The sequence below is a fragment of the Geospiza fortis genome, unplaced genomic scaffold, assembly GCF_000277835.1.
Source record: "Geospiza fortis unplaced genomic scaffold, GeoFor_1.0 scaffold164, whole genome shotgun sequence".
Taxonomy (NCBI): Eukaryota; Metazoa; Chordata; class Aves; order Passeriformes; family Thraupidae; genus Geospiza; species Geospiza fortis.
The window spans coordinates 632,417-659,172 of record NW_005054426.1 but is presented as its reverse complement, the minus strand read 5'-3'; the positions used below and the strand labels follow the sequence as shown (position 1 = coordinate 659,172).

The window sequence follows — 26,756 nt, the reverse complement described above, 5'->3', positions numbered from 1 at the left end:
GCAGGAATGATTTGAGGTTGCATATTTGAAAGTACCAGAAGTTAGAGTTTAGCTTGAGGAGGCAGAAGAACATTCACACTGGACATTTCAGGTTCACAAACTGGTGATCTGTGCCACCTTGGATGCCACATCTGGGCATATTGGGGAGCACAAGGTGGAAGAGGCACAAGTAATCTCATTCCTCACCTCCCAGAATTTAGGTGTCCTCGACACAGCATTGAGATGAATGATGTGAAGAGATGAGAGCCCCCCTGCTTGGTCTCACTGTGGGTTTGGTGGGTTTGGGGGATAAATTCCAGCCTCCAGTATCTTAACATTTGGTATTACTGAAAACATGAAGGATTAGGAAATACCAGAGGGATTGTGTATTTTCATCCTGACTCATTAAGTAACTCTGAGTAAGCATTCCCAAAGGGTTCCCCAGCGTTTCTCACAGCTTTATCAGTCCAATTCCATCTCTCCAAAAAGAGACAGACAGACAGACAGATTGCCACTAGCTTCTTGTGGAGCTGGACTGGTCCTGAAATGTGCTGCATGCAGGATAGACAGCTGTTTGCTTAGAAGCACGGAAATAGCTAAAATCATATGAGAAAGTGCGTGGAGGCTCATTAATTAGAATTTATTTTTTGAGTAGTATTCATTTGATGGTTCATGTTTCTGGCTGTCAGAATACATACCAGTGATGAATAGAAAAGTCATAAAAGATTGAGGAAAACACAGGATCACAGGCTCTGATTATGTCATGCAAGCTGTGTGACGGGAGAACAAGGATATTCTGCTTTTGGGATCAGTGAAACTATGACTACTTAACACTTTTCATACTTATAATTTACTTCTCTATGTCCATTTTTAGGGTGATAAGTTTCTTTTTCACTGACATACTTTAGGAACAAGATACAATTTTTATGCTTTCCTGTGTGAGTTATTGTGAAAAAGGGAGGAGAGGACTTGCTGAAACATTGCAGTGATTCCATCCCTAACTAAGGGACATATTTTTTTGCAGAACAAAATTATCAGCGAAAGGTAATTCTACATAGACTGCATGTGCTAAACCCCTTAGTGTTCCAATTTATCTCTGTAGGGAATAAAAAACTGGATTCTCTTCTTTATCAATCCCACATTCCAGGGAAGCTGCATCTTTGACAAACGACGTAGGAGCAGGACTTTTCCAGCTGGTAGATGCACTGGTCCCATTAATATTCCTCAAACACCTATCCTGTCTAAAACTGTTGAACCATTTTCTAAAGCTATCAAAGGATGGGGGCTTTAAAGTCATTGTCACTTCCCAGAGTGTTATAGAGTTCTTTGGTTATTCATTCTGAAAGCTGCAAAGGCAGCAAAGCATCCTTGTCAACTGAGGAGGTGAGCACTTCTATCAGAGTTCAGAAATCCTTCCCATCATACTGGTTTTCCCCCTTTTTTTTCTGGAGGGGGTGATTCACTGAAAGGAACTGAACATATTTATGTTCTCTCTTGAACTACGATCTCATCCTGAGCCATCGCTGTGAGGTTTTACATGTAGGAGGGGGAGATCCACAAAAAACCTTCATTACTATGATCACCCCAAATGTTTTCACACTGATAACAGAGGGAGTCAGCACACAAGGTTTCTATGGTTACTCATGCCCATGTAAACACTTCCAGGGATTTAAGAGTGTCACTTTTTTTTTAACTGAAATTGCTTCTGCATGGACTTATGTAAAAACAAATAAGGAGCTGGAATCAAAAATTAGTGTCTGGATAAATTTTATTAGCAAAATCAGCATTATGGTTTACAAAGATAAGGCAAAATATATGAAAGCCAGGTTAGATAGGGCTCTGAGAAACCTGGGGTGGTGGAAGGTGTCCCTGCCCATGGCAGGAGTTTGGAATGAGACAATTTAAAGGTGCCTTCCAACCCAGGAAGTTCTGTGGTTCTGTGATACTATGATCTACAAAAACATCAGCAAAACCCACTGTTATTATCCTCCCAAAGGTGAAAGCTGATTGGGTGCACACCTTTCTCAAGCACGGTTCAAGCTACCCACAGATCACTGATAACTGTCTGCATCAATCATGAGTCTCCCAGGTTTGTGTCTCATAGCACCACTTGCAGCTATGTTCATGCAAACTTTTATTACAGATATTCTGCAGCTAGGGAAATAGTGGCCAGCAAAAACCTAGCTTTCTCTAGTTTTTGTTTTTAGTTGTTGTGACACAGATGAGTGAAATGTGCAGTTGAGACAAATATCTGAATATATTTTTGCCTACACTTGAATATGTCTAGGGAATCTTGGATACAGAGCTATCTTCATCTCCCACAGCAGCTCCCACCACAAATATAACATCTCAGTCTCTAAAGTAATTACAGTATCTCAGTAGTATCATTGGGATTAATTACTTTCATTCCCATTTCACAGGTAGAAAAGTAGCTTTAAAAAGCTGCATTCTTCTTTTACCTCAGAACCACTAAATGCATTCTAGTTACAAAATAAACAAATCTTTCATCTGTGCTAGTGAATCAACTTCAGCAAACATACCTCAGACTAAAATGAACATGTTTTGTCTTTACTGGTGCAACATGTAGCAGCTACACGTTCATCAGTAATGCTGCAGGACCAAAAAAATAAAAAGTTAATTTTAGCAGCATAAACAAGTCATTAATGTCTTTCCCAAACTTATAAAGGCAATTCCCAGGGGAGTGAAGAGTTGAACACAGGTTTGTGACTTAACCACCGGACACTCCTTTCTGACTAGCTGACCTCTGTGGAGGTATCCTGCAAAATTTCCAAGAATCATCAGCTTTTCCTTGGTCTCAGCAGGACTCGAAGTCCTGAGCACTTGGAATGCCACAAACACAGTCTGCACGATGATGAAGCCTAGTTATGACAAGACCATGGGTGTTGGCAATATTTTTATAAATGCATTTGAAATGCACAATTTTAAATGTATTGTACCTCATTCACTTAGTTATGGTATATTTTTAATTACTATTGCAGTAACATCTGGAAGCCTTGCTCAGGATCTGGCCTCACTGCCCCCAAACTGTGTGAGACACAACTTTTCTGTGTTGTAGCGAACAAGACCCTGCAGAATTCCTCATGTAAGGGGAGAGGAAATGGGGACATGCTTCCGGCATCTGGGGCTGGCAGGCAAGCAGGATGCTGTGGGATTGTCCAATGGGCGTGTGTCCAACCAGGAAAAGGGCCACAGCACGAGGCTGAAAACAAAACCCTCTCCCAAGTCTGCTTTCACACACAGGTCCAGGAGGTGAAGCCAGCCAGCTGCAGGGCAGGCACATGAAACTTTTGCTCTGTGGCATCAGTTCATACAGCCTGCAGGTTCTCCGAGCAGGAAGTGCTGGATTAGGGCAGGAGGGTTGGCCTTCCCTGCCAGGGAAAGATGGGAGCATCACTTAGTGCTCGACATCTGACAGCGCTCGCATCCCGGAATGAAGGAAGGCATCAGTCTCCCTCCCAAAGAGATCAGAATCCAAGAGACAAGAGTAAACACTCAGCTTAAGAAAACAGGGCCAGGGAGGTGCAAGGCTGAGGAGAGGACGGAGTGAATTTCTGGAGGGAGATGGGAACTTGATTCCCAGATATACCCTCGGGCAGTCTATACCAGCAAACACAGCAGTAAGCTGTACTTGTAAATATATATTTTCACTTACTTAAACTGTAAATAGTGAGGACAGCTGGGAGAAGAGCAAAGATGGGTAGGAGGGAGGAGAAGAGAGGTTTTTTTTTTAATTTCTCATGAAGAAATAAAGTTGCCAATCTCAGAACTGGTGAAAATGTGTACTGGCATCAAACCAAAACTCAGCTCCTGAATGACACATGCTGACAATCAAGGTTCATTGTTTTTTTCACTTAATGAGATAATTTCACAAAGCATTGGAGTATTTTCAGGTTAGGACCAGACCCTCACAGTGATACAAACCAGTGAGATGACTCAGTGCTGCTAAACTACAGAAGATCTGGCCTTCTAGGCAAAATTCAGATGCCTGGATCATCATAGAAAATGGACTTTCAAGGCCTTTAAATCCTTGTTCCTCAGATACTGTGGATATTGTTAGATCTTACAATTCTACTGTAATTATATTATCCTTCAAGTCATGGACTTCCTAGAGAAATCATATGAAATTCTCACTTTGTAGTAAACACACTGTACATCCCAGCCTTCTCAAATTCCTGAAAAGGTTTGGATCAGAAAAATAGAATCAATTAAATTCAAAACATTGGAAGGAAGGCCTGTTCACTTTAAACAATTAAACAATTTGTCCTTCTAAACATATTTTTGATTGTTTATTTGTTTTAAAGTTCAAGTCAAATAAGCTGTTTTGATCTATAGAACTGAAGCCAAAATATTTTCAAATGGTCAACTTGTAAACTTTTTGACATTGACCCATGATTTTTCTTTCCAGATTCATGGCTTTTATCTCTTTGAGACTCCCTTGGGTTCTGAGAGACTTTCTTGGCTTCTGAGTGCCAATTTTAAATAGTGGTTCAAACCCCAGTTAGATTCTTGGTACCTGAGACAAGCTCCAGTGATTTAAAGCATTTTCAAAAAATTCTAGTACAAGTAACACCAATTTCTTCTGTACACTTCAAACAACACCATCTCAACTTTGCAGGGCTCTAAGAGAAAAATCTATAGTAGAGATGTAAACCTCAATTGCTCTCTGATAATTTGGCTCAATTTCCTGCATTCAAAGCCTGTCCTGCTTTGCCCACCTGAGCTAAAGTGTTCAGGGACTCGTCTGGACTAAGAAAGTACCTGCTAAACAACATGTGAAGCGGGGAGAACTATGTTTTGCAGCTCTTCTTTCTTCTGTTGTGCAGAGATGGCAGAGAGGAATGAACATTTTAGTATAGCTGCTCTTGGTGGAGGAGACACCAGGGGAAACTGGGGCTGTGGCAAAGGGAATGAGAGAATGAAACAACTGTTGTGGTCTGCACAGAGCAGAAGGCTCCAACAAAGATATGGGGCAAAATCCAGGAGTGTTTCTGCATGTCTCCATAGCCCATCTCACCCAATTCCCAGCAATTTCTGTAATATGTGAGTCTGATATGGTGATACAGCCCATGTGTCTTTCTCCTAGTCCCTCCGAATTAACTTTTAACTTGGCCCCTGATGAGAGAGGATCTCAAGGTGTTTCACCAGATGCCCAGAGAGAAAGGATGGAAGAGCTATTCCCCCTGAGGGAAGTCCAGCCAAGGGAGAGTGTGGGGGTAGCAGTCATCGGTTTTTCTGGGTCTGGATTGAAGGCACTTGAGACAGTAGTTCGTGTTTGGACTCAGGTGTTTATTATTTCTTATTAGTAAAACAGTCTCATTACTGTGAGTTCAGCACCTTTTCATTAGAAAGCACAAAATGGCTAACAATCTCTTGTTACAAGGTCTTTTAAAACTAAACTATCCAATTAAGAACTGACACCTAGATTATTTTCCCTTTTAACTCAATAACTGATCCCAAAGAGCCCACAATGCGGACTTTTCTTCCCAATTACAAAATGCCACCCAAACCCATGAAGAAGAAGGAAGAAGCATGAAGAAACCGAGAATGACACCCTGTGCCCTCTATCTTGCTTCCATCCACAACATATTAAAAATCCCAAAACCTAAATTCCTCACCAAGTGATACACCTACACTATAATCTTTTCAATAATCTATTTCACACTTTTGTGGATTCTAGTCTGTCTTGAAGTCTAGGAAACTTTTTCCATGAATGAGGGTCAAAGTCAGTGCTCCCCTGGGGGTCATGGCACCCCAGAGCAGACAGAGAAATATTCTCGGTGCCCTGGGTTTCCACAGGAGAGAATCCTGGAGCCATCGGTATCAGGCAATCCACACAGAGTAACAATTTAAGAACATCCAAACTGCTGCAATTTGATTTTTTAGGAAACCAAAGAACCTAACTACAAATCACAACACAAAACAAAATTCATTTTTGGTACTAGTCAATGAAGTGTGCTGCTGTAGGAACCAGCAGGTCCAAACCCAGAAGCTTCTCTGGCCTCTGTTTGCATTGACTTCTTCCAGTCCAGCCCTGTCACGCCACTGGCCTCCTGTGCACCTCAGGCAGGTCAGCTTCTCTCTTTTGCAGAAAGATTTTCACCTGCAAAACAGGAATCACTGGAGCACCATTCAGCCTGGTGGGAATACCATGACATTAAATACTCTAAAAATATCAAATCACAAGTTTCCTGAAGTTGAGGAGAGCAAAAGGGCTTGTCTAGAGCCACAATTCAGGCAGTTGTCTCTGCCTAAAAAGGTCTAATGGGATGACAGGACATGACAAAAAAAAAAAAAGGGATTTCACCACCACCAGACCATGTCCTTTCCCAAGCATAAGCTGTACAACACAAGGACTTTGAAGCAGCACATCTGTGTCCATGGTATACAGGCAAACCTCTGTCTGACAGAGATTTTGATTAAAAAACTACATGAAAAACACTAGTATAGATCTGGCCTGGGCCTATGTCATGTTTGCCAGGTTGAGTCCACCCGGAAACAACCAGAGGCACAATCAGGTACAGGTAGATGGAGCTGCCTTCCACAAGCAGAGACATTGAGAGAGTGAAGATCCATGCCACACTGAACTGTGTCCTCAAATGCCATATCCACATGTATTTTGGACATTCCCAGGGATGGTGACTCTACTACTTCCCTGGGTAATCTATTCCAATGCTTTACAAGCCTTTTTGTGGAGAATTTTTTCCTAATATTGCAGTCCCTGACTTATTCTGCTTTACACCAGTGCCTCTGATACAGGCTCAGTTAAAATTTCATGGTTGAGCTGGTGCAACTTGTCTATGTGATCCTTTTTAAAATGGTTTGATTTTTTTTTCCCCACCAGGAGAACAAACAGAAACTGAACTGATAGCAAGCAGATTAATCCACTGAAAAGACATTGTGTCAGAGTTATGGTTTGGAATATTTGAAGAATGTGAATATTGATAGAACAGAATCAGAAAGAGAGGTGGACCTTCTTTTGTCACTTGTGCTTAGTTTGCACACGTTTCACTTTATCAGCTACAGTGGAGTTTTTCCCAGTCTAAACCAGTGTTAGAGAAAGAGGTGAGGCACAGGAACACCAAGAGTGAGAATTTTTGAATTAGTGAACTGAACAATCTGGACCATATTTAAGCACATACATTTCATACACAGAAGAATGATGAGAGGGATGAAGGAAAAAAAAATGCTTGTAAAGATGCTAAATGCAATTTATTCAAAGAAATAAGATCAAAAGAAGTGTTTGAGCAGGAAAAAAAATTTACTCCAGAGAATACCAGGAAAACAAGATGATAATTAAGCTTCTGTGTTGCATTACTTTAAAAATTCACTTGAATGAAAGCAAGCAGTACAATAATGAACTGAGACACAGAGCAACGTTCAATTAGAGGTTGAATTTAAGGGAGTTTATAAGAGCAACACTTAACAAAGAACAACTTGGTTGAGCTTATTGTTATGGAAAAGGGGAAAAAAAGTTGTGGTGTGTTAAATGGCATTTATAAAATTGGAGGGTCTGATCAAACTGATCCAGATTAGTCCTCCACAGTCATAAGACTTTAAAACTAGGTCAGGGGGATGAAAGGAGAGCTGAGTCTGAACTGTACAAAGGCGATGTGACATATGGAACACGTTACAGCTCAAGAAGAGAGCATGAATGTTTTCAGGAAGAAAATGACAGGGCACTCTATAAGGAAATTTACAACCATGGAAGCTTCAAAAGGAATACAATTCTGATTTATTTGAGTGTTTGGGGTAGTCAAGCACTGCCTGTGCTCCAAAGTATAATCATTATTTATTCTTCTTTCCACCTTCCTAACGATGGTGTTTGTGGGGTTTGGTTTGTCCCATTTTCATTGGGCTGCAATTTTGCCTTCCCAGAACGCAAAGGACAAGGGGGCTACTACTAACATTTAAAGGGCTATGTTCTTTAGGTTCAATAGTAATGGCTTAAAACCTTATTTTTTTTGTATTCTTTTCTGCTTTCACAAAGTGTTTAATAAATTAAGACTTTTCAGTACAAAACAGTCCTTGAACAAGTTGTTCCTCAGCCTCCCTGCTAGGTATTTCAGATTCCATCTCCTCAAGGAAAATACTGAACACTAATACAGAACTTCAATTTCAAATCTTGAACCTGAGATCTCACTGTAGCCTGAAAATTTCTCTTCAATTAGAAACAAATTAAAGAAAATTGAGAGGTCATTCATTGTCTTTACACCATGTATAAAACCGTCATTTTCACTGACAAAAATTGCAGGTTAGGAGGAAGGCAATGAAGCTACAATACATTTTTGTGGAGTGATACCTGCATTAAAGACATTTCTTCTGCTAGAATGTAGATGAACTAGTCTCCTTTCTTGCAGTAATGCTGGTTTTTTCTTCCACATAGCTGTAGACCAGCACAACCAGCTTCAGTCTAAGCTCAGTATTATTCCCAAATTTAAGGAAAAGGAAATAATTTGGTGAACTGCTGATCTTAGCTTCAACTTGGTGATAGAGCACAGAAAAGAGGTCAAGAAGATAATTTTGTTTTACCAGCTTGATATTCAGATATTTGTATATTCCATTTTTCAATATTGTTAGAGACCTGCCACTGCAAGAGCTTTAAAAACAGTCACACTTTCTTCATCCAGGTAAATATGAAGCAGCACCATACAAGTCTGCAGAGTTATTTTAAGTCTAAAGAGTATTTTAAGTCTATGCAAGCAACTTTTAAGCAGAAGACACAGCATTGTTTCTTAAATTCCTCCAGTTTATTTGGAATCATGCTGATTGTGAGCATTAACACCTGACCCATTCCCTATTGGGTTTCCTCCTAACAGCTTACCATTACTGACATTAGCTGAAGAGAAAACCAAGCCAGTTCAGACTTTATGCCAGATTATGACCTCAGTTTTATGCAACTCAGTCTGCAGTCGCCTGCTTTCTGTGTGACCAAAAGCAGAGTTTGGCCTCAAGTTTTAGTTTTTAAGAGTTGCATATACACAACTGTCTCCAAGCATAATACCATTCAATAATTTAAAATGGGAATAAATATCCTTTTCAATTTTCCCTAATTTCTAGCAGTCTAAAAATACACGTCTTATCTTTACTGGATAATTCTAGCAAAGTATTTTGCTTGTAAACCCAACTTCTGCCCATGCCCTTGAGTTCCATGGTCCAGACAGTCTGAAACCCCCAGGCTTGACCTGCCAGGTACTCTTCTGCTTTCCACTCATCTTATCTCAATCAAAGCCCTACTGGAGGTTTGACATCCCAAACTGTGCCTTCATATAAATGCATACAAGAAAGAGGCCTTCATGACACTGTCAAAGAAGAAATTTCTGAGGCTGGCAGTACTCTCAGCCCAGAGATGTTGGTTTAGGGTGAGATCATGGGAGCACATGACAGAAAAGAGGCTTAAGAGGCTTGTGTGTGGTTTTGTCTTTTCCTAGGAGGGCACAGGAGATATCTCCTGAATATGTGTAGGCTTCCCTTCACCTCCAGCCATAGGAAAAGCTGCTTTCCATCAAAAAAGCCCATTACTCCTGCATGCAGCTCAGCAAATCTCTTTGTGTTCTCACTGTCAAAAAGGCCTGAGAACTTTTTATCCCCTTTACATGCAGTTATCCCAAGACATTGACTGACCTCTCACCTTTTGTAAAAAGTTCCCGCATATGTTTGCCTCCCCGAAGTTCCTAAGGATGTGATTGCTTTGTTTTGTTTTTGCAGTGGGCTTCTTTCCATATTTTCTAGTAACAGACTGTGAGCAGGTTAGGCTCCCCAGTTTTCCAGCATTAGTAATATCCTATCTCATTCAAACACAGGCCTTTACCTCAGATTTTGCACAGGATGCTCTTGCTACTCACCACATGTTGCCAGAGCTGGTACCTAGTCAGGAATATAAAAGGGAGGGAGGACTGTCCCCCCCCCACCCCCGTCTTCCCCAGCTTTGCTCCTATGGCTTTTCAAGCTCAGCTTGCTCAGAACAACTCTTCCTGCAGCCAGAGGAGCAGGGACTGCTCACCCAATACTCCCCGCTGAGAGGAAGTGGGTGGAGAGGGGATACTGAGATGACAGAAGTGCAGAGAGCCCAAGCTTCACCCCACTCTGCTTCCTCGCTCGCCAAAAGAGCTGGCTGGGAGCATGGGAGAGTAAACTGCTCCATGGGAAAAAAAAAATAAATAAAAAGAGGAATGAAGTAATTGACTTTTGTAGCAGAGCAAAGGGAATGCAAGTGGTGGTGGAGGGAAGATAGGGAGGAACTGTGACTGACTCACAATATATTCAGTTCCCTGCTCCTGGGGAGATGCAGCTGTGCATCTCCCCTCGTTTAGGCTGTAAAGTTACACCATCATCCAAAGTAAGCATCCCTAATTCTCCTACTTCCTGAAGCACAACAGTATTTGGCTCCTTTTTAATCAGGGATTTCTGCTGTGCAAATTGGAGTCTAGGACCAGGCTTTTCCTATGCGCAGAATTAAAAATCCTTCCCTTGATTGTTTTGTCAGTTTCTGGGGAAAACTACTGAACTGTTACAGCCGATTTACATTGGTCTGATCTTTTTTTAAAGCTCATTCCAAGTTATTCTTAATTCCTCAAGACACCTGAGATGTGCATGAGCCAGCCACAGAACCTTTGGCAATGCTTTCCACATCTTTTTCCTTCCCTCTGCTTACTTCCCAGTTACTTCTGACCTCACTCAAGTAAGGATTGTTTCCCTTTTCTACCACTTCAGTAGAAGAAATAATGGCATGGAATTACTTCTGATTTTGGCCAGCTTTGGTTAAGGCCAGCAGAGTGTGGGGAAGAAGCTGAAGGAAGAGGCTAATCCAGTGTGTAGAACTAACCTAGGCCAGCCTAGACCTCAGGAGAGGAAAGTATGAAGACCCACTCTCCCATTTTCTTCCCATGTGAGCTTTGGCTTGCATAACTTAAGAAAAGTCATACAATCTACCTGGGTTTCACTTTCCAAACTGTAAAACAACCCCAACCCTCTCTTACCTTCTGTTAGCAGGGGAGTTGGAACTAGATGATCCCTGAGGTCCCTTCCAACCCAAACCATTCCATGACTGTGATTCTGTGAATTTTGGGATGGTTAGATGTGAGTAGGATCCTTTTGTGAAACGTATAAAGTGTGCATTTGAAAAGAGGTGACCAGAAGTCTACTAAAAATTACTCTTTCCATTCCTGGTTCTCATACCCTGAGAATTACTTCAATCTTGCCCTTCTATAATTTTTTTCACAACCAGAATTTCTTCAGTAAGAAGAGATTTTCTAAAAAGCTATACTAGTTACTGGCTGTGTAAGGAGAGGTAAGACCAGCTGTGGTACATCTCATTTTCCTCCTTCACATGCCCAGTTTAAGACTTTGCTTTTCTGTCAAATATCTGGACATCATATGCTGGGTGAGAGACAACATGTGTTAAAGTACTCCCAGCTCTAAAATTCTACTTTCAAGGATTTTTGGCAAGGGAGAGTGGGGAATGCATTGTGTATCAACAGCAAAATGGTATCTGGATTGAAAGACAAGAAAAACCTCCATGGCTTCCAAAAACCAAGGCCATTTTCTGATGAGTTTTGGACCTGGCAGAGGCGCAGAGCTTGCATTAGTACAGTGGGAGAACACAGAAATCATGCTTTGACTTTGAAAAGGCTTCTAGAGATCCTGATTTGCAAATTATTGGACAGTTTGGATGGAAATTAGCAGAGCATTCAAACATGAGCTGAACATGTGAGCAGTCTGCACTGTAGTGGGGTGGCTCACAAACTTAAAAATCAGATATTCTGCTAGACTAGGACCAGAATACTCTTGCCACCCTTGAGCATTAATCCCCAAATATAGTCAAACTCATGGTAAAGTGTGAACTGAGAGTTGAAACTGTAACACTTCCACATCTCGAGGAGAATTGCATCCAAGAAATTTTATCCACATGCACATTGATGAACTGGGGGACTCCCAAGCAAAGTTCCTTTTCAGGCAGATTTCTACCAGGAAAAAAATGCAGAGGAGCTGGATTTGCCAGAACAGTCCTTACCCTCAGGACAGGCCTATGTGTAAACTGTTATTTGCTATAAACTAATGCAATTAGCAGGATGACGTTTTTGCTCTGAAGGGGCAATGGTTTTTTGAAAGACTCATACAATGGGAAAAAACACAAGCCTGTCATGGGCATACATTGTATTTGTGAGCTCTTCTCCATAAGAGAGGTTCAACGGCTTCACTATGCACCTGGGAGCAGCTCTAAGAGAGCCCTCATGATTTTACCAAGAGAAGTTGTGGGTAGAGGCAATGTCTCCTATTAACAATCTTATTTAACTGGTCAGAACAAACAAGCTCTTTCTGTACAAAACTCTTTTTAAAGTTTGACATCTTTTGCAAAGAAGCAAACTTCTAACCTTACCTGTCACCTAACACTTCTGTTTCACCAGAAATAGAAGATTCCTTTTTCTCTGAGAATGAGTTAAAAAACTTCATTTTAAGCTGTTGCGAGTGAGCTACTGCACCTGTGCAAAGGGCATGGAAAAGATGTTAATTATACACAGTAATGCTAATTTCACACCACAGTTCTGATGGAAACAATTCAGTTGCATGCTGTATGTTAAAATAAAGTTCAAACATCAGCTGTATGTAATTACATTGTCATCCCCTCCCTCTCTTATTGTACAAAAGCTTTGTCCAATTAATGCTGATTTCACTGAGTTCCTATGGTGGTTTTAAAATAATTGGATCAAGTCTGGCATCCTTTTCTTAAGAATGCTGCATCAGATACATTGCACCTGCAAGCCTAACAAGACTTTTTGTATCTGGGGGGTTGTGAACCTTTGAGGAATAGGGAGAGGCAATTCAGAGAGCAGCCTTAGATTCACGGAGTGGCCATGGATGTATTTGCGTGTGGATTCAGGGAAATGCGGAGTCATGGCCTCTGGAAAAGCAAGCACAGGTGCGGCTCTGCGTGAAATGCAGCGGCTCTTCCCCAGCAAGGCTCAGTGCTTGGGACAAACTCCAGAGCAGCAATGTTGTCTCTTCTAAACCATCTTAACACTGGAAGGGGCTGCCCAGGAGGTTTCTGGTCCCCCTTCCTGGAGGTGGGAATGACTAGATATGACACTCGGTGCTCTGGGATGGGTGACAAAGTGGTTGGCAGTCACAAGTTGAACTCTATGCTCTTAAAGGTCTTTTCCAACCTTAATGATTTTGTGATTCAGCAATTCTATACCCTCAGTGCAAACATCTGTGTTCAAGGGTCACAGCAGAGCTCTCAGAAAAACAAATAAATGCCCTTTTAAAAAATGTTAATGACAGAAATATCTCAGGTTAACTTCAGGGTCTATTTTAATTCTACCCAAACAAAAGTTCACTTCATTTCTAACTAGCATTCCCTATATTCCCTGTATTTCTTTTTCCTTGTGGGTGCACGTCCTGTCTGTACTCATAAATCAGGCTTAGGAATACAAGATTTTTCATGAGACTCTACACTTTTGAATTTACATCCCTTGCTTTATTCTGTTTGTCTGTTGGATTTTACTATTTTCCTTACTTCACAAAAGACAAAGGAAATCAGATGATGTTAAAAATGACAGAAGTTGTTTTCAGCTTCTGAAACAAAAAAAACCCAGAAACTCTTTTGCTTTCAATGTAAAATCTTGCAAAATAATGATATATTGAGAGGCAAAGCTGAAAAAAGTTTTCCTTTCAAGTTTCCTAAAAGAAAAACTAACAAATAGTGGTTTTTTAGGGCCAAGGGTTTTTGGTTTGTTTTTTTTTTTTTTCCCTAAAAAAATGAGTTGTCCCGAGGCAATGTAAATGGAAAAACACGTCAGACCATCCAGCATCATGGGGTCTCTAGGAGGCTGCTCTTTCTTAGCCTAACAGGAGAGGGACAAAATCCAGATAATCTGAAAGGTGCTTCCCCTTCTCCTCCTGCTACCAAGTTAAAAAAAATCCACCTCTGGCATTTTTAAATACAACAATCAGGACAATCTGTTACAAGGCCAGGCTTAAAGCCTCGAGAATTGTGGGAGGTGAAAGTTTCATCTGGAAGGCTGCTCTCAGCTTTAATTATGGACAACTTAAGCCTCAAAGCATCTCTCTGATAAAAATAAGAGAAATTGCAAGTACTGCCTGATTTTAATACAAAACAATTAATCATCCCTGGTTGAGCCAAAGTAGGTCCAGGTTGACTTGAAAGGTTAATGGATCTTAAAACTGTTTCAAGAAAAGACTTAAATGGAGTTTCAGTGCTGCAAGGAAACATGAAACCCGGGCCTCTTTGGTGTGGCCTTGGGTTTGTTACAAACATCCTGCATAGCTTGAAAACTGCTTTTGATGATGGGCCTAACTTCCCTTTCCTCAGCTTAATCCCAGTTTTCCTGATTGCACTCCTTTGCCCCACCCTAAAGCAAATGTTCCCTTTCCCCAATGCCTACACTTTCCAGATCATTGCCTTGGGATTTCTGTCATGCCCTTTCTGCAAGCTCAAGGCAAATGTTTGCACCTTCAAGGCAGTTTCCTCAAAGGTCAGTTCTACAACCCTTTCAGTCATTTTTGCTTCTCCTTCCCAATTTTCTTTTTGTATGACAATATCTTCCATCTTTCAAGCAGCTTTCCCGATTTTACTGCTTTGCTACAAGAAGCAGCAATTCCTTTCCAGTTCGGCAATGAAATGCCTCAGTATTTTCATTTATTAAATACTGTGCTTTCCCAAAGTTTTAGATCATTCCTGGGTCTGATCAGGTATTGCTCCTTTCTAAGTTTTTTTTATTTTTTTGCCTCTATATATCACTGCTCAACATTAATGTTTCCCCAGCACATAAGCTTTTAATTTCTACTTCAGGTTTCATTTTGCAATTTTCTGCCAATGTTTTATTTCTCCATCTCCCCAGCAGAGATTGTATTTCTCTTTGCTCACTGCTGTTTGCATCACCTCCAAATTGAGCTGGAAATTAAATTTGTTTGCTGCTTAGCCATACTGCTATTAACAAACAGTAATGAAAACCTTAACTAACACACAGTTTATTAGCTTAAATTATCCATAATATTTTACTTCTGGAGTTTTCTATTCTTTTGTTTGCAAATTACTTCCGAGGGAAAAAAAATGAAAGTGCAAAAATCTGAGCAAATATTCTGCTTTTTGTACAATAAGCACAGGTCCAGTCAAGTCAACCTATTTATTCAGCTATGGACATGACTTTTAGATTTCTTTGTATTTTGGGCAGTTTTCAGAGTTACACAGTGAATAATATGAAGAAATACCTCCACTTTTATTGAAATTATTTACCCCACTACAGCTTTATCTCTACAATGGTATTGTTTTTATTTCCCTGTAATTCGTGCTTTTCTTTGATAGATAAAACAACATTACAGGTGGCCTTTGAAACATTACAGGTGGCCTTCCCAGATCCAGCCCACGCAACACAAAAACCCCAACCTGTCTGACTTTGCAAATATCAGCTGATTTCTGTGTATTCCAGTTTCTACTGTTTTAAAAAGGGAACGATGGCAGTACTCCCACATTGTCAGTAATAACCAAGAGAAACATTTAGGGATTGCTCCAATATCAGTGATGTGAGAATCACAGAATGGCCTAGGCTGGAAGAGACCTTAAAGGTCGCTTTGTCCCATTCCCTGCCAAGTGAAGGGACACCTTCCACTATCCCAGGTTGCTCAGAGCCCCATCCAGCCTGGCCTGCAACACTGCCAGCGATGGGGCAGCCACAGCTTCTCTGGGCAACCTGTACCAGGGCCTCAGCACCCTCACAGGGAATAATTTCTTCCTGGTATCCTATCTAAACCTGCTGTCCGTGTGAAGCCATTCCCCCTTGTCCTGTCACATCAGGCCCTTGTCAAGAGTCTCTCTCCATCTTTCCTGTAAGTTCCCTTCCAGTACTGGAAGGCCACAATGAGGTCACCTCAAAACATTTTATTTTCCAGGCTGAACAATCCCAATTCTTCCAGCCTTTGCTCTCTCAGTAGGGGAAAATCAGCCAGCTCTTTGACAGAGAACCCAAAGGATGTCATATACCTAGAGTAATAAGATACCATAGTCATTCCATAGACCTCCTTTCTTTGCAGATACAAAAAGTAACAACTAGACATTTAGACTTGACAGAACTCTTCCAACATACCAGGGAAATTGGGATCCCAGCCTTCAAACCCCTCATTCTGACTTCCTCAATACACAGATTAATCAGTCTACTGCTTAATGCAAAATGATACCACAGCAGTGGGCCATAGACAGACAGGTGTAAACGTGTAAATATGTCACAGAAGTGTCAGTGAGGGATGGAACTGGAATGGAAAAGGACCTTGTGCCTGAGAAAAGGCTGCCTACTCCTATATCTGATTATAGACCTGGGGATGTAGCTGGGATGGGTGATATCATACAGGACATTATTAATAGTGCAGTCCCCCAGTGGGATTGTGAGAGGATGGTGAGGACTGCCAAATGCCTCCAGGGATCTCTCACATGCCCTGGTGTAGGTGGTGGGGGAGGGAGGTGCAGGTCCAAAACCTGACAAGAATTAACTGTGCACAAGGTGTGAGAAGTAGCAGCTGTTCCAAAGAGTGAGGTAAGCACAGAGGAACTGCTCCTGACCTTTCTCTTGTAATCAGGCAGGTATGTGTCCAGCAGCCTCCTCTTGATTTCCAAAAAAATACAGATATTTCTGTGGAAGGACCAAATGTAAACACACACTTGCCATTGCACTCACCTGTGTGACTCTACACAGCTCATCTGACAGTGCAGAACACAGACTGCTCCTTGCAGCAGAGGTGTTGTCACAGAACTGGCCCTCAGGAAGATGTCACTGGTTGGGAAAGCTTTCCCCAGTGACCATAGGGTCATGGCCACCCCCACAGTGTTGTGGGTTGGCTCCAAATGCAGAGGAGTTTTACATGCTTGCGTGAGCAGCTGTCCTGCTATGCTTTGCTCAGCCAGTCATTTGAAAAAGAAATGTCAGTGACTCTGTGGGCTGAACTCCATTTCCGTAAGAAATCAAGTATACAACTTTCACTGGAGGTTACTGGGGCTCAGTGCTCAGATGTGTCTTCTCTTTTATAAATGGCCTTGAGTAAATTAATTAATACATCTCTGAGCTGCTGCAGAGATGAAGAAACCTTGGTGGGGTCCCCCTCAGATTTGTAGCTGCACTCCCTTGCCAGTGTGCCAGAGAAATGGATTAGTTTCCAATCTCCTCACTCTAACTTCCAGTTTGGTTGCCCCTCAGGATGGGGGGGTTAACACTTAGGGCTGCCATCACTTGGTTTTGTCTCTGAATTCTTCAGCTTCTCAGAGGGCCTGGCTCTTGTGAAAGCTTTAGTTTCAATCTGTCTCTGTTGAAATTTCTGTATCCTGAGAAGTAAAAGTGTTCAGGAGGGCGTCTGCAGGGACATTTAGCACTCTCCAGCAACCTACCTTCATAAATCCATCTTGTACAACAGTTGATTACTATTCTGAAATACAGTGCAAACTTTCAAACACAGTTATGTCATATTTCTACTTTCTTGGACATTCAGAATTCTTTTCTTGTTCTGTATCTTCCCCATGTCCCCCAAAGCACAGAGGAAGAGGGCTGCATTTCTTCCCAACATAGTTATTAGGAAGAGGGAATCAACAGGACAGTCCATGACTTGGGAGGTTGTGGAAGCAGTGTTCAGCAAACAGTGACAATCATCATGCTTTCCTCTTTGGTAAAAGCTTGGAAAAGCTGTCAGCCACCACAAAGGATTATTAAATGTTGCTTGGTCTGAAGAGCTGAAGCTGCTCCTAAATTTTTTTAGGAAGTGCCAAACACTTCAAGCTGGCTTGACATAAATCATGTGGGGTATTACAATGCTGAATGTAAAACTCACCAGTCACTTTTCCTTCTATTCCACTTCCTCTTAGCAATGACTTACAAGTAAATACTTGGGCAGTCTCTCACAGTACTAGGATTTCATGCTTTCTGCAGAACATTTTAAATGATGTCTGTGGCATGTTCAGAAACTGACCAGAATAAATCACCACAAACAAAACTAAACAAAATTTTTCACTACTACATAAAGTGGTGAGTCTGAAAAGAGCAGCAAATGGTTTGCCAGAGTTTATTAGGGATTGAATTTATCAATGGAAGGAAGAGGTAAGTTTATTAACTTCTCCTTAAATGTAGACCTTGAGCCACGTAGCTCAGACAGAATTAATAGCCTGCTAAAACTGCAGTGATAGGCAGGAATACAAACAAACAAAAAAATAGAGTAAAGCCACAGCTGGGAGATCTATCAGATTTGCAATGCATGAGCTTTTGTTTTCTGTGTTCTTTGCTTTTCCTCTCTGAGCCACAGATATCAGCAGTCTCCAAGTCAAATTTGCTTAGTGCAAACTGGCCACAAACACAGCCAAAATGAACTTTTGTCAGGAATTTACATATGGAAAATTCCAAGAAGAACCATGAAGAACAACAAAAATATCTCACTAGCATCACCTAACCAAGGAAAATAATTTCACTTGGGTAAAATCTTTCCACTTGTAATGAACAATCCGAATTGAAAAACAAAACAAAACAAAACAAAAAAAAAATCCCAATGAAAGAGCAGAAAAGGTCACATGAAGGATTTAATTCATGGGAGATTTTTAGACCATTCTCCAAAACGCCAGAGAAAGAGCTGCTTGTGCTGAAGTAGCTTCTGCTGAGGTTCACAGAATCCTGGGCCCCCCAGGAACCTAGAATTTGAGTCAGTATTCTCTCAGACAGGACACATATGCTGAAATCATGCCCCCAGTCTAAGTCCCCTCTATAGATAATTTACTCACTGGTCTGCACTGAGAAAGCATTTGTTCTGCATTGTGATTTGCATTGCGAAACTTCTGGAGGCATGGCCAGAAACACCAGGATTATTTGCTTTGAAAATAAGAAAACACAGACATTTTAATGTTTTACATTTTCCTCTCCTTTTTACAGATTTAACAACACACATGCCAAATAAATCTCAAATTATCTGCAGACAGGCACAACGTTCCATTTTGGGCAAAGAGTCATTCACCAAATGCAATACTCCTCAGACCTGCAAACAAATATACTTTTAATGTGTCTTATAACCATATTACAGACAAGGCCATAAACCAGCTGGAATTTTCCAATAACACTCATTTCTTCTATCTAAAATAGTGCTTTAGACATACTCTGAACTGCTGGACTTCATGGACAGCCTGACAATTTTTAGTCATGGACTGGAACTTCTGAATAGCACTTATGAACCTCCTAGGTTGGAGGAACTTCCTGAAAACTGTAATCTCACCAATCTTTGGGGTTTTGTTAAAGCTTTGCACCCAGAAAAATATAAATATTTGTTCTGAAACCTTTTTACTTTTGCAGCAAATAATCTGCAAAATAAATCAAACTACAGGTTGAATTTCAAAGTTAGAATCTCTCCCACCAAATCCGTAAGACATGAAGTTCAGGAAAACACTTTTCAACATTTTTCCCATTAATGGGGTTCCTCCACAGAGAAGAAAAACAGCTCATTTTAGCTTCTCCAGCTCTCAGGTCCCCAGCCCTTCCTTTCTGTGTGCAGCGTGACATTGAGGAGAGCCTCAGGAACTCCAGCCTTACTTTTCCCACCTCATCATGCTCCAACTTGTGTGTTTTGCTAGTGCCACTTAATTTTGAGACTGAGCAGAGCAGGGATTGCGTGCAGCTGCATGTTGGCATGAATAATGCTTCTGGCTTTTGGGCTGAGCCATATCAGAGTTTTGCTCACCATCCTGTGGGCTCGTGTGTCGTCCCATGTGTGGCTTCAGGGTGCTGCAAGAAATCTGCTCAATGACATCTGTTTAATAATATTTTTACTGTTTTTAAAAGAAAATCCTATGCTGAGGGAAGGCGAAATTGCACAGCAGTTGCACAGACAGAAAGGTCTGGGCTCTGAGATCCATCTACATTAAGTTAGTATTTATTCAGGTATGACAGTAATTGTATGGTAACTGAACATCTTCGATTTTTTCCCCCCTCAAAAGCAAAACACCACTGCAGGCAACGGTCTAGATTAAGGTGAACTCACACTGTGACAAACTAAGAATGGAGAAAACACATTTCTTGTCCATAAAAGGACAGCTCACATATCCACAGAGGGTAGCTCTGATATTGCTGCTGTTCCAAACCGCAAAGTGGGGACTCAATCTTGCAAAAAGGAGTTTTGTTTAGAGTGGATAGAAGGTTCTTCAGCTAAAGATTTTTTTCTTCTTTTTTTCCTTTGCCTTCTGAAACAGAAAATGGCTCACCCTCTTAAGCAGAAAATGGTGATTTTTTTTTTTAAGTAGAAAATTTTCTGTTCAGGAGGGAGGGGATCCTTCCCCTTATCTCAGCACTGGTGAGGCACATACGGAGTGCTGTGTCCAGTTCTGGGCTCCTTAGTACAGGAGCAAATCCATGACAATTATTAAGGATTAGGACAACTGTACGAAGAGGAGAAGCTGACAGAGCTGGGGCTGTTCATGCTGCAGAAGAGAAGTTCCAGGGGGATTTTACTGAAGTGCAGAAATACCTCACAGGAGGGATTAATAAAGATGGAACCAGGCTCTACTCAGGTGTGTCCATGATAGGACAGAAGGCAATGGGAAAAAACTGAAATATAGGAAACACTGCTAATACATGAAATGTATTTTTTGTTAAGTTTAAGGGTGGTGAAACACTGGAATGGCTTGTCTAGAGGTTGTGGACTCTCCATCCATGGAGATATTCCAGAGTGGGCACAGCTCTCTGCAAGCTGCCCTAGCTGATACTCCTGTGAGCAGTGAGATTGGCCTACATGATATCCTGAGGATGCTCCCAACTCCATCTGTCCCACGGTCTGTGACTCTGTGACTTCATCCCAGAGTGACAGAGGTCTCTGACACGTGGCGGATGTGTTTGCAGAGCAGGAAAATCAAATTCAAGGCTTTCCTGAGTCATTTGAACCAGTATTACAGTCAGGGTTTATCACAGCCTATGAGGGTGCTCTAAGAGGAGTTTTGTATTTTCTCCTTCAATCCACTACTTGTGCAGCAAATTTATAAACAGGTGTGATCTTTAGTGAATGGTTCACATCCATGACTTAGGATTTTACCTTGAAAATTGATTTAATTTAAATATTAATGATAATACGAAATATACAGGTGTCCAAATATACAAGGAAAAAAAAAATCTGTCCTCCCTGGACAGTTGCTCCTGGCTCTCAGCTACACAAACAAGATGACAGAAAGGCTTAAAAAAGAAGTGACAAATGAGCTTCTAGAATATGGACAGAAGGTAGAATTAGAAGGAGACCACAGGAAGCCATATAGAGCAGTGCATGGCAAAGTACCAAGAAGCAGCACACTTTTAGAAATGGTTTTCAAAATACTGAATCATTGAAGAAGATTTTTGAATTTTAGGAGATGGTGGGGAGAGGGATGTCCTCAATCTGTCCTTGAATATTTCTAATTGATGTCAGTTTTGTTTCACCTTATATAAATACAACTTCTTTAAAAACCACCAAAAAAAAGATCCTCAGTCCTGAAAACAACTCCCACAAAATGGGAGTTGGGTCACTGGGTCCTTCTGAATTCCCCACTTGTATTATAGAGGCCTAATAACCACTTTCTGATTTGACTGCATCATTTTCCTTCAGGAACCCTTCCCCTTACTAGAGAGAGAAAGAAAACAAAAGCACTATTGAAACACAGGATTTATTTCCTTCTTATGGTAACATTAAACAAAAGCCAGTTAATAAATATGAATTAGATGGGTCTGAGAGATCTCAGCACACAAAACCTGACAACAGTTAGCAAAGTCAGAAATTTTTCATTTTACATAGTAAGACAGTTTTCTACTGTGCATGATCCTGCAAGTTTGAAACTAAACTTCTCTGTGGAATAAACTCTGTGGAAGTAACTTGGCCCCTCTCTGCTGCCAAGCCCAGGCCATGCTATCCCAAGAACTACCTACCTCTGCAGAGAAAGGGCTTAACTGATATATATGCCACTATGCATGGAAAGGGGAAAAGCAAGGCCTAAAATATAGATGAAATATTGAAAAAAAAAATCAGAAGAGAGTTTGCATTCATTATAAAGTATAACAAATAGCATCTTCAAAGAAACACACAGCCTGTTTCCATACCTCTATATATGTCTCATATCTTAGTAACATAGATGTTACTAAAAAAATCCCAATTTTCATGTTTACAGCCTCTAGCAAACCTCCCTCTTGGACTGTTTTAACATTGACTCTCTGTTTCTTTGCAGATCTTACAGGTGAACAAGGTGATGTCCATCTTGTTTTATGTGATATTTCTCACTTACCTTCGTGGCATCCAGTCTTCCAACATGGATCAAAGGAGTTTGCCAGAAGACTCGATAAATTCTCTTATTATTAAACTCATTCAGGCAGACATTTTAAAAAACAAGCTTTCTAAGCAGATGGTAGACATTAAGGAAAACTATCAAAACACAGTGCAGAAAATAGACACTCAGCAAGACATAGACAGAGAGGAAAATGTGAAATCAGACTTCCAGCCAGTTATCTCAGTGGATACAGATCTCCTGAGGCAGCAGAGACACTACAATTCTCCCCGAGTCCTTCTGAGTGACAACACGCCACTGGAGCCGCCACCCCTGTACCTCACGGAGGATTACATTGGGAATTCCGTGGTGGTGAACAGAACCTCCCGGCGGAAGAGGTACGCAGAGCACAGGGGCCACCGGGGGGAATACTCCGTTTGTGACAGTGAAAGTTTGTGGGTCACGGACAAATCCTCCGCCATCGACATCAGGGGACACCAGGTGACTGTTCTGGGAGAAATTAAAACAGGCAACTCTCCAGTTAAGCAATACTTTTATGAAACGAGGTGTAAAGAGGCCAAGCCTGTGAAAAATGGCTGCCGCGGCATTGATGACAAGCACTGGAATTCCCAATGCAAGACATCCCAAACTTATGTCAGAGCACTGACTTCAGAAAACAACAAACTGGTGGGCTGGAGGTGGATACGGATAGACACCTCCTGTGTGTGTGCCTTGTCCAGGAAAATAGGAAGAACATAGATCTGCATCTCTTTGCTATATAAATTATTACTTTAAATTATATGATACGCATGTAGCATATAAATGTTTATATTGTTTTATATATATTATAAGTTGACCTTATTTATTAAACTTCAGCAAATCTACAATATATAAGCTTTCTCTCTCAATAAACAAGAGCAAAGGGTGTGTGCCTCTACCATGGCCAACTCCAGGGTTTTTTAGACTATGTTTGTGACACTGCTTGTCAGCAGCATACCTTAACCTTCCTGTAAAATCTGTAAAATCAGTATTTTTCATTCAGTATTGTCAAACCAGTGACTGTCATTTAGTAAACTTGTTAAAAATCAGATCAATGCCAAGACTTGTGTACATATTTATATTCCCTGCTCTATACATTCATATTTGATTGGATCTGCAGTGTTGACTCCTCACCACCAAAAAAAAAATGGACCAAAATACATGTTGCAGCCTGCAGATGATGTCAAATTTTCAGGCATCAGGTAGCCCTAAAATAAAGTTTCTGTGTATTACGCCAGTTTTGCCAGTGAGATGACTATTTTCCCTCTGATAGCAATTCAGAATGGCTGCTAATAATCCAGGAACATCCATTTGTGTTTAGGAAGTACATTTGTTTTGCAACTGTTTCTAATGCTGCCAGTGCATCATTGAAAAAATATGAAAAAAATCCGAAATATTTGTAGCCAAAACTTGCTGAAGTCAAGAACTGACCTAAATGGATCATTAATATAAAACATAAAAGATGGTTTGTTGTGATCAGCCTCTTCCTCCTCACATGAATCAATTATCTTCTGCTTGCATTGTGGGATCATTCCTCTCTGAGTTTTCAAATTAGAAACAAAGCTGGGAGTGTCTTAACCTTAAAAGAGTCCTTGGCTTGCACATCGTAGTAAAGAAAGATGCGATATCCTGGCACGGATATCACAGCCACAAGCCCATACGAAGGTTTCCTTCTCCTCAGCGATCCATTCTCCATCTTTCACAGAGGGAAAAAATGTGTTGAACTGCTTGAGAAACCTGGTACCTTTCACAGGAATGTGAAATGGATGGTGGCTAAAATCTATGAAGTCTGTAGTCATACTGAAGTTCCCCAATTAAACATATGAGTTGTTGCTTAGGAAAGACAAATGTGCTAACGTGTATTTACCTCAGAGTCTTCTGTGGATTGTCATGTAGCTCCACTGGGGACAGGAATAATGACACCACTTGAAGAGATGTCCCATTACACACTAGCTGTGCAATGCCCTGGTCAGGATCCCACTCCTAGGAAGCAAATGAGAGTTCATGGCTAGGAACAGAATTCAGATTGAGCTGCATGTTATCTGTGTCCAGATAGATCTAACACACAGCCAGGGCGGGGAAATACCAGTTATTCAGAAAGTTTTACCTTCATTTATTTTCTGAGGGGTTTACAGCTATAGCCTTTGCTGCTGTAGTGTGTTCAGCATCACAAATGGAAATGAGATCAGAGCCCTCAAACATGAGGCTGCAGGATGCCTTTGCTCATGCAGCTTTCACCTCTGAAAAACCAGCTTCAAACATGCAACAGGCCATGAAAGGCAGCAAACTGTGGGGTATCCCCTAATCCCTTATAGAGAGCGCTGCACACCATAAAACCACCAGGGAGTTGGACAGGTTGCCTTGAGGCCAAGCAGTGGAACAGTCCTGTCTTGGAAAGCCAGGTTAGAGCACATGGGTATTTTCTTCAGGGGAGGCCAGAAGCAAAGCTTTTGAGAACTATCTCAATTTTCAGCATGAGGCCAGGGTATTTACCTCACAGGAAATATCATCACTTTCAGCACTAAATCCTAACTTTGCTCCAAGCAATAACCACTTCAGAGGTTCAATACGAAGGCAGTCATTAAAATGAGAGGATGTAATGTAACAAGGAACTCAGTATCTGATAGATCTGATTAGAATATTTCTCATCTCTTGGCAAAAATTTTAAAAAGAAAAAAAACCCAACCCCACAGACCTTTTGCTACTTTTCCCAGTAGGAAAGTTTAACTAACCATTTTGGCTTGGGGGAATAAGCATATTTTCAGAGTTCTGCCACACTGGATTTTTTTGTAGATCAAAAGCTTGATTTTACACCCTGAGTTCCCAAATAAAGATCATTTGCAGATGCTGGGAGCAATTGAGAGCTTATATAGTTATGGATCACTAACTTTAGAGATCTCCTTGTTTCACTGTGCCACATAGGTCTATCTCCATGTGAGAAGAGGAGGTAAGGGGACCAATCCCATTAATCAGAAACTGCCTTGTTCGGCAGTGTGGATGTCACTTTTGTTTACATAAATCCATTTCTCCAGATACAGGGAAGAAAACATAGCTCTATAACAATATAGACAACATCAGAGTTGATTCTAATGCCTTTTTTTTATGCTCACTGAAAATCAAGGGAGGTTCATTCCTTAAGGGTTCAAAGAAAGCCATTTATCATTTTCCACTGTAAATCCAGTAACAGGAACTGGTCTTTGACTCTTGACTTTAACAAGTATTTTACAAGCAGCCAGCAAAAATATCTCAGAGTAAATATGCCTGTCATCTGAAACACAAGAGATGAGAACAGAGCGTGATGTGTACGGTTATTAGACTGGCTGCCCCTTTCCCATCCCAGGAAAACAATGAGTGGAAGTGTTACCCTCTGGATCTGATCCAGCTTCCACTAAAGTCAATGGGGGAAAAAAAAAATCTCACCTTCTCTGGTGGAATCTGGATCAGGCCCCAAGCAAAGAAAAACCTGCAGATCTCGACCAGAGAGCAAAGAAATCCAGCAATCCCACACATCAGTAACACGTTCCTGTAAATCCTGTGTATGCATAAGATGCTGTATAATTTTGTAACAAGTTTGTAAACAAACGCTGTAATAAATTTGTTAAGGTCTAATTCTCTTTTCACTGTAGCCAGGGATGGTTTTATTGCCGACTTTGGTCATGGCACAATGAATTCAAAATTCCGATCCAACTCTTTTTTTGTTTGTGTTAAGTACTTAAACAAAATATTCAGCTCTCAATGCCAGTTTAATTTAACCATTTTAAAAATCCCTTCCATTAGGGAGCTCAGATTCTCTGTCAATATTGTTTTGCCAATAGATCATTATAAACACACATTATATTTAGATTTTCTCCCAAATGACCAAATGCTATTCTGAAATTGCCTGTCTGTGTCAAAATGTATTTTCTCTGCTTTTTCCCCCTAGTTTTTTTCCAGTCCATTTAGTAACAGCAAAAAATGCTCCACTGAGGTTTTGGAAAACCATCTGCATTTATTTTATCACCTTTGAACATGTGTTCAGGAATGAAGTCTGTGCAGAGAGTTTACTGCTACCAAGAGATTTGTGCGGCTGCACCAGGAAGAAACTTTGACTGGACTTTACAGAGTGTGTGCTCAAAACCACTCTGTTCATACTCTGTTATTTCAATTCTTTAGCAACCCGAGGCTTTTGCATTGTGTATCTGCAGACAATACCAAACAGGAAACAAGCCTGATCGGGAGTTTCAAAATTAAAAATTTCACGATAATGACCTGCTATCTCGGACCTCTTGGCAAATGCATTTGCACAGCAAAGTCAAGCACAGGAACATTTGTTTCATTTAATAGAAACATTGTGGCAAAAGCAACGGGATTCTGTGCTCTCCGTGCTTGCTAAGCATGTGTAGTTCATCATGGATATGGGGCAGGAGGAGGAAGAGGAGGAAGAGGAGTAGAATCAGATAAAAAGCACTAGAGCTTGTAAGAAGTTAAAAGG

The 26,756-nt window shown here is 40.9% G+C and overlaps 1 protein-coding gene and 1 long non-coding RNA gene across 2 annotated transcripts in view; one reads left to right on the top strand and one right to left on the bottom strand.

The window, feature by feature from the left end:
* Positions 1–5,975: 5,975 nt before the first annotated feature.
* The window catches only part of LOC115948546, a 30,660-nt gene continuing 9,879 nt past the window's right edge, over positions 5,976–26,756 (bottom strand). Inside the window, exons 2-5 of the long non-coding RNA XR_004082360.1 lie at positions 24,153–24,293; positions 22,501–22,756; positions 22,268–22,376; positions 5,976–6,100 (exon numbers count right to left, since the gene is read on the bottom strand). This is a non-coding gene — a long non-coding RNA (uncharacterized LOC115948546). The remainder of the gene's footprint in view (positions 6,101–22,267; positions 22,377–22,500; positions 22,757–24,152; positions 24,294–26,756) is intronic.
* On the top strand, positions 14,462–25,894 carry NTF3 (neurotrophin 3). The gene is made up of 2 exons (XM_031061816.1): positions 14,462–14,492; positions 22,211–25,894. Exon 2 carries the CDS (start codon positions 22,232–22,234, stop codon positions 23,003–23,005), a length of 774 nt encoding a protein of 257 aa, XP_030917676.1. The 5' UTR covers positions 14,462–14,492; positions 22,211–22,231; the 3' UTR covers positions 23,006–25,894.